The sequence below is a fragment of the Marmota marmota genome, unplaced genomic scaffold (genome assembly GCF_001458135.2).
Source record: "Marmota marmota marmota unplaced genomic scaffold, marMar, whole genome shotgun sequence".
Lineage (NCBI taxonomy): Eukaryota > Metazoa > Chordata > Mammalia > Rodentia > Sciuridae > Marmota > Marmota marmota.
The window spans coordinates 39,649,845-39,657,752 of NW_026000082.1; the positions used below are offsets into that span (position 1 = coordinate 39,649,845).

Below are 7,908 nucleotides of genomic sequence, written 5' to 3' on the forward strand. Positions count from 1 at the left end.
TTTTTTTTTTTTTTTTTTTTTTGGTACCAGGGATTGAATTCAGGGGCACTTGACCACTGAGCCCCATCCCCTGCCTTTTTTTTTTTGTATTTTATTTAGGGACAGGGTCTCACTGAGTTGTTTAGCGCTTTGCTTTTTGCTGAGGCTGACTTAGAACTCATGATCCTCCTGCCTCAGCCTCCTGAGCTGCTGGGATTACAGGTGAGTACCAAGAGTGTGCGGATTCCTTGTTCACGACGCCGTAACGCTGCACTCCACAGAGTTGTTCCTGGTGCTGGTTAATGTTCAACACTCACGGAAATATCAGGCCATGCCTGAGCTTCAATGTGACAGAGATTTTTTGTCCCTTATAGAGAAGAAGACTTTGGAGTCAGGGAAATCTGGGTTCCCATCTCAGCTCTGCAATATTGGGCATGTGCCCACTCGGAGCCTCAGTTTCCTTCTCTGCCTTGTGGGGTTGTAAGGACTAAATGAATAGTGCTCCTTGCCTTCCTGTCACAAGCCAACAGTCAGTGGAGGGTTCTGCTCAAAGACCTGAGACCCCGATGTCTCATGAGACCTAACAGAACCTCAACATTCAAGAGACTCAAAGGGGCACCATGGCTTCCTATCACCTTCATACCATGTCCCCTGCTGTCCCGAAGCTTAGTGAAAATGAGTTTGAATTTGAGTACAGATAAGATTTGTTTATTTTAAATTATTTAGTTATTTGGTGTTGGAACTTACCAGGCAAGTGCTCTCCCACTGAGCTGCACCCCAGCCCCAGGTGAGTTTTTCCACAGCACCAGCAAGCTACAGGAAGGAGGCTAGGAGCCACTGTGCAGACTCTGGTGGCTTCCTGCCCCCTCCCAGGGCTTCCTGTCATTGCTGGACACCCTAACCTCACCTGGCTTCTCTCCTCCAAAACCCTCTGCCAGGCCTGCCTCACCACTGATGATGCCACCTCCTTGAGTTCAGGGAAGAGAGCAGGACTTTGGGGACCCCAACCCTGGGTTCCACCACCAGTGCCCCTTATGACCTGGGGAAAGTCCTGCCGCCTCTCTGGGCCTCAGGTTCTTCATCTAAAAATGGGCATAACACCTAGATGAGGGTGTGGGAGCTGAGGACTTGCTCCATCCCCAGGAGGCCTCAACAGGTGCCAGGCGCAGGGAGCCTCCTCAGGCATTCGCCCTTCCTTCCCAGCGCCCTGGACGGCAGATGGTCTTGATTTAGGGGCCTCCCTTCCTGCGACCCTCCTGCCCCACCCGAGTCCTCCAAGAGTTGACAGACGCGGGATCAGTTCTCCAGTCATGTTTACGCATCCTACCACAGTCGGGGGCAGGAGGCAGCGAGGGACTGGGAGGCCCAGTGAGGGACTGGGAGGCCCAGCGCCGTCTCCCTCCACCTTCCTGGGCGCCCACCCTGCGTGTCCTCCCCTGGCCCCCGCCCAGGCTGCCGAGGAGGGGCCCCAGCGGCCGCCCTTACCCGAGAAGATCCTCCCGTCCCGGGTGAGCAGGGCGGCCCCCACCGGGAAGCGGCTGTAGGGACAGTAGGCGGACTTCTTGGCTTCCTGGGAGGACAGCAGCAGCCGCTGCAGGTGCTCAGGCTCCAAGGTGCAGGAAGGGCGCTCTTGGGCCATGTCGTCCGCCGTGGGCGCTGGCTGGGGCAGCGGAACCGAGAACTGCTCGCAGTCTGTGCCGGGACAGCCGGAGGGTGGCTCCTCCCCCGGGGTGTGTCCCTGCGCGCAGAGCCGGCGGCTCCAGGCTTGCGGGACGTGGGTTGTGGGGCAGGACCGCGCTGGGGAGAGGAGCCTCCCCCTTGTTTAGCTGAGAGGGTGTGGCGCGTGTCCCAGGGCGGAGGGGTGTGCTGTGCCCCTGTGTGCCTCGCTCTCGCTCATCGGGACCCCCTGTCTGCTCACACACTGATGGATGAGGGGCGAGGGCTTGGGACAGTAAGAGTGGGTCAGAGGGTGGGTGTTATTCTGTAGGAGGTGACTGTGGCACACTTCTCAGGTAGACTGTTGGTGGGTTAGTGTGACAGGTTAGATGTCCGAGCTCCTCTGCTGAATGACTTTTTCTCCCTTTCACTGAGGGAAAGGATGAAACTGAAAGGGCAGGGCTGGGGCAACCACTGGGAGTCAGGAGTTACAAAAAGCAGCGGTAAGATTAAGGAAGCTATTATCTCAGCTGGAGGGAAACTTGGAGATGATCTACTCAGGCATCCTCATTTTTTTTTTTTCCTTAGCAAAAAGGACATTCGAATTAGTGGTAAAGGAAATGGGTTTGCATCCTGACTCTATCACCAGTGAAGTCCTGGTGTGGACCCACTTTGTGACTCTACTAAATCCAGCTATTTCCGTTAAGCGACTTGGCAAAAACCACAAAGGAAGGGCAAATCTCCAGCTAAGGTGGCCAAAGTTGTCCCCAGATGTCCAGCAGAAATGAGTGAATCAGAGACTTCTCTGAGGGATGGGATGGAGTCTTAGATGGGGATGGGGGAAATTAGGGGACAGACACGGGCAGTGAGGCTGGTGTCTCTGTTTCCTGGACCTGACACTCTCAGCCACAGAGATAGAGGTGAACACCTGGGAGCCACTGTAGAGACTGGTAGAGCTTGCCTCATCCCCTACGCCTGTCCTCTCTGTGCCAGGCCCCCTCCCCTTCTGCCATGCACAGCCTTCAGAGAGGCAGCTACATCTCCCTGTTGGGGTCGAGGCCCTCAACCTCCAGTTGCTCATTCCTATGAGATCTGGAACCTTCATGTGGGAGCAGAGGCTTGGATCTCCTGTCTCGGGACAATGCATGTCCACTAGGCATGGGCGGTTTGGGGCCAGGTTTCATTAGAGCTGGGAAAATGAGGGTGCCCTGCTGGCCTGGCAGGCCCCCAGAGTCCTCAATGGATTGTCCTGCCCTGGCCTGAGATTGGATGTATTTCCAGTGAGATGGATATTATTAGGGGTCCAAAGCCCTCCCTGACCCTACCTCATGCCATCCCCTCTGTGAGGGAATCTTCCAGAATCTGCAGGTCAGAGTCTAGGCACCATCCACCCACTTTTTACTCAATGCACAGTTGTAGTAGAGGCTGACGTTAATATAGTTCTATCTGTGTGCCAGGCCTGATGCTGAGGCTATGACTGGATTTGAATGATTTCATTTAATCCTCCTTGCAAGACAGATACTGTTATTGCTTATAATTTACTGATGAGAACACTCGAGTTCACAGAAATCAGAGTCTTAGAAACTGACCTCAAACCTGAGTTTGTTTGCACTGGAGTCCTGGACTCTCACCCACCCCAGATCCCTCAGGGAGCTGGTATAACAGACTGGCAAGGTGCAGACCTGGGCATCAGACCAACCACTTCAAATCCTGCTTTGAGCACTTATTACCTGCTCTGCACGTAGGCGAGTGAGCTCATCACTCTGGGCCTCTCTTTCCTGATTTACTCAATGGGGCAACCCTAGTACCCTGCCCCTATGGTGGATCATGGTGACAAAAGATTACGCTGCTCAGGAGGATTTCTCATTACTTTTCTCTTTGTTGTGAACTGCCAATTGTGCTTCTAGCCCCTGTCAGCACGTATAGGCTGTTGACATGGAATGAGTCAGAGACCTTACTTTTCTGCTGAGTTAATGGGCTATTTCCATTGTGCGAGAGCTGAGAGAGGGTGGTGGTGGTGCTGGGGAAGAACTCTGATTGTTCTGACTCTCTGGAACCAGTCATGCCTGAAAGTGTATTTCTAAATTCTCCCACAGCTGAACCAAAAAATTTACTTCTAGCTTAAAATTGTTTGAGTTTTATTTTTTTCAACTCTATGGCATCTAGAGCAACATACTACTTCCTGGGAATGGGGTTAGGGGTGGGGAACGAGAGAAAGAGAAAGAGAGATTCCCCCCTGGTAAATGCTCTACAAGTGTTAGCTTGTACATAATGAATACTGTGTTGCAGGGCCTGAACTGGGCACTAGGGAATCAGAGGTAAACAAGACTTGGTTCCAGCCTTTGGGATTCTCAGAGGCTGTGAAGGAGACAGAAGTTAACAGAGAGATGTGAAACATTGTAACACGATCAGGTACTAGGTCCTGTGGCAATACTGGATAACCAGTTGTCTGGAGGGGAGTGGCGGGGTGGGTGAGTTTGGAAAAGGTTCCAGGTGACACGAGTCCAGCAGGGGTCTCCAATGATGGGTGGATATTTGTGCTAGACACAGTGGATGTAGCAGACACTCTCAGTGCCGCACCACCTATGCCTCCCAGAGGTCACCTCCAGCTTCAGTGGACAGTCCTGGACTCAGCCCATGCACAAATTGGACCAGAATGTCAGGGAGGCAACATCAGGATTAGGATCCTCCCTTTTTCAAAATAATATTTTAAGAGCATAGAATTACAAAGCAGACTAATTGCATTAAGATAGTTATTAGGGGGGCTGGGGATGTGGCTCAAGCGGTAGCGCACTCGCCTGGCACGCGTGCGGCCCAGGTTCGATCCTCAGCACCACATACCAACAAAGATGTTGTGTCTGCCGAGTACTAAAAAAATAAATAAATAAATATTTAAAAAAAAAAAAAAAAAAAAAGATAGTTATTAGGATAGTTAAAATAATTGTGATACATACATATTTAAATTAATGTACCAAGTGACATGATCCAAAAACAGGTCTAGTAATTATTGTGATTTGAAGCAATGATAGGAGTTAAAGTTATTTTAGGACGCTGCTATAAAGGGATATGAAAACATTTCTAAATTATATTGAGATAAAGGTCATAAGCACTCCTATTATTACTGATTCCAATTAGTGAAAATAAAGGCATATGTTTTTTTTTCTTCCAAGTTCATGGATCTCAAAGACCGTAATATAAAGCACTTGCCTTATTTTTGATTTTTGTTCCTTTTGTGACTCTGTTAGAAATGACATATAAATAGCCTAAAAATTGCTTTTGAAAGCCTCTGTCTTTTTTTTTTTAATATTTATTTATTTTTTTAGTTATCGGCAACAACATCTTTGTTGGTATGTGGTGCTGAGGATCGAACCCGGGCCGCACGCATGCCAGACGAGCGCGCTACCGCTTGAGCCACATCCCCAGCCAGCCTCTGTCTTTTGATTAGATACTCAATCCATTTATACTTACTGCAATTATTGATTTATTTTGGACTTCCCCTGCCTCCTCATTTACACTGTGTGACAGTTGGAATTGGGTGTGACTTATATTACTGAAAACTGTAAATGAGAGAGGTTTAAGTCAGAGGTCATTTTGTTTCTCTTTTCTCTAGGACCTACATATAGTGACTCCATGGTCCTCAGGGATCCAGTTTGCATTTTCTTAGCTTCCCTCCTCCAGTTCACCTCAGGTCCAAGATGGCTACTGGTGCTTTATACCTTTACAGACTCAATCCAAGCAGCAGAAAGAAAAAATGACGGGAGGGTACCATGGGGGACCCCTTCCACCATTTCATCAGCTAGGACTTAGTTACATGGTTTCATCTAGTAGTTAAGAAACCTGGAAATGTTTTCTTTTGGTTGGGTATATGGATGACCTTCATAAAATGAGGATCCTGACTCAGGAAGGAGAGGATGGTGGACATTGGGTGTCTATTAGCAGTCTTAGTCCCCCCACCATAGCTGAGACCCAAATGACAAGAACAGGGACTCTAAGCCTTCAATATGGTACCCGGTCACAAGAGGACCAGCCTGCCACCTGCTGGTAGGCTGGCTATCCTGTGTTCCTTTCATTATGAAGGTTGTAGAGACTCATCCTCTCGGGGAACAGACATTAATTCTAGCTCTGGGCTCTGCATTCTCTGCCTACCTACCGTGCTTGTGCCAGTGACATCACAGGTAGATTTACTGAACCTCTTGTTGATAATCATGGGTAGTTCAAACACCATTGCTTTCTGGCCAGAACCTCATTTTTCCTTTCAGCAAAAGAAGTAAAGAAATTGCCAGGGGAGCATGAGACTCATTGGCCTTATCACCAGAGCCATCTGGTTTTAGAGGTTGGTGACATGACCTATTGGGACTTGGTTAGTGTCAGCTAGAAGTCATCAACTTTGTGAATCTGAAATGAAGGATTTGACCCATGCTGTCAACCGTCAGCCACTGTGGAGGCAATGCTTCTCTTTCGGAGAGTCCACGGATCAGGGAATCTTGGGCCAGATAACTGTCGCGAGGGGGCAAAATTGTGACGTATGCAATGGAGGGGAGAAATAAAGAATGTCCACGCGCTCCTGCCCCTTTCAATGCTTTATTCACTCAAATTACTCAATACAATTTCACTCTATAGATTCTTAATCAAAATGACAGTCCTTAATGCTAGGCACTGCAAAAGACAATCAATTCACAGCAAGCAATTCTAGATTAATTCTAAGCCCTGCAAAACACACTTGATCATGACAGGCTAATGACAGACATTGCCTCTGTATGCTAAATTCAAAAGTCTTAAGCCTTAGGCTCTAAGTCCAGCAGATGCACAGTCACTCAGACCGCGGTGACCAGGTTTGGAACCAAGGCAGGCTTTCCCTGGCATGGAGTGGAAGACCGGCTGAGGAGAGGGTCGTAGGGAGAAGTTGCGGCTCTCACCAAGGTTCAGACGAGGTGGTAGAGTTTGAGAGCCGTGAGCATCAAGCAGAGGCTCAGGAACGATGGGGTGTCAGTGACGGGGTGTCAGGTTCTCATCAGGCTCTCCAGCTCAAGTGCATCCTTGTTCCGCTGGCTGAATCCCTGTTCATTTGCTCTGTCATTTTATTTGCTCTATCATTTATACTAAATTTTGGGCCTTTTGACACCTCTTTCATCATTTACCCTGGGGTCAGAAACATCTGGTCTGGTGGTCTCCACCCTGATCTTCCCACCTTTCCCTCTTATCAGGCGAGGACAGCCTGCCAGGGGCTTCACTCCGTTTATCAGGGTGAGGGGAAGTAACTTGTTTGAGGCCATACTGGTGTGGATGTGCCTGGTGAGACTGCAGGTTTCAAACTGGAGTTTTTAAAATGGAGTTGCTTAGGCTCAGGCCTAAGGCCATTCTCACAATAATTTACAAAATTTTGCTCCCATTCGTCAAGACCCTGGGGCCTGCCCTTCTGAGGTTCTAGTATCCAAAGGAAGAACATTCTTCCACCCGTGGTCAACCCGTCCATCCTCATGCTCAGGGGAACAGAGGGGAGGCTGGCTGCGGTCTTTGATTCTGGCTGTCAAGTGCAGTTTCTGCTGCCCAGTGAGAATGAGAGGAAGTATCTCCGGATCCCCTGAAGTCCTTTGGTGCCTTCTCATCCCATGGCCACTACTCAAAGGTAAGAGGACAGCAACCCAGTATGAGGAGGACCACCCTGAGCTCAGGGCCCTCCTGCCTGAAGCCGGATGATCCCGCGCAGTGGCAACCTCTGGCCCACTGCACCGAGTGCTTGCTGAAGGTGCGGGGCAAACAGGATGGGCAGAGAGGAGGGTGATTACAGGGTATCAAGAAGGGACTGTGACTAAGCTGGGAAAGGAGGGAGCACCAGCCAGGCTCCCTGCTGAGGGAGCCGGATGCAGCCACAGAACTGCCTGGGTTGAAGGTTTGTCTCAGAGAAAAGATGAGCCCGTGCTTGTTGGATGGAGATGCGTTGCCTCAGGTCCGGGGGCCACATGGTGTGGTGGGTTTATGGAAATTGAAAGCAGGAACACAGGGTGGAAATGGAAGTGGAAGAAGTGAGGAGGGGACCGGGGCAAAGACGGAGGACTGACCCTACTCGGTCCCCTCTGAACCTCTTGGAAGGTGAGCAAGGACATTTCCCTACTCATGCAGCTGGCATCCCCCAGGTCACCTGCCGGGAAGATGCAGAGAAACCAGAAGCAGCAGGTGGGCAGAGCCCTGGGTAGAAGCAGCCATGGCTGCTCTGGGTGCACCGCGGAGCAAGTGTTTTCTTTTGAGGCAGCCGCAGCAGAGGCCCTGGCGCCA

General features: G+C 50.2%; 1 protein-coding gene across 2 annotated transcripts in view; it reads right to left on the reverse strand.

Annotated features, from left to right (window-relative positions):
• Nucleotides 1-1,716, reverse strand: part of Cda (cytidine deaminase) — a 26,406-nt gene extending 24,690 nt beyond the window's left edge. The window contains exon 1 of one of the 2 annotated variants that reach the window (XM_015485592.2): nt 1,465-1,716. In XM_015485592.2, the coding sequence (XP_015341078.1) occupies nt 1,465-1,618 (154 nt within the window). In that variant the 5' untranslated portion in view covers nt 1,619-1,716. The remainder of the gene's footprint in view (nt 1-1,464) is intronic. The other variant, XM_015485591.2, reaches the window with a different exon arrangement.
• Between the last annotated feature and the right edge of the window lie 6,192 nt (nt 1,717-7,908).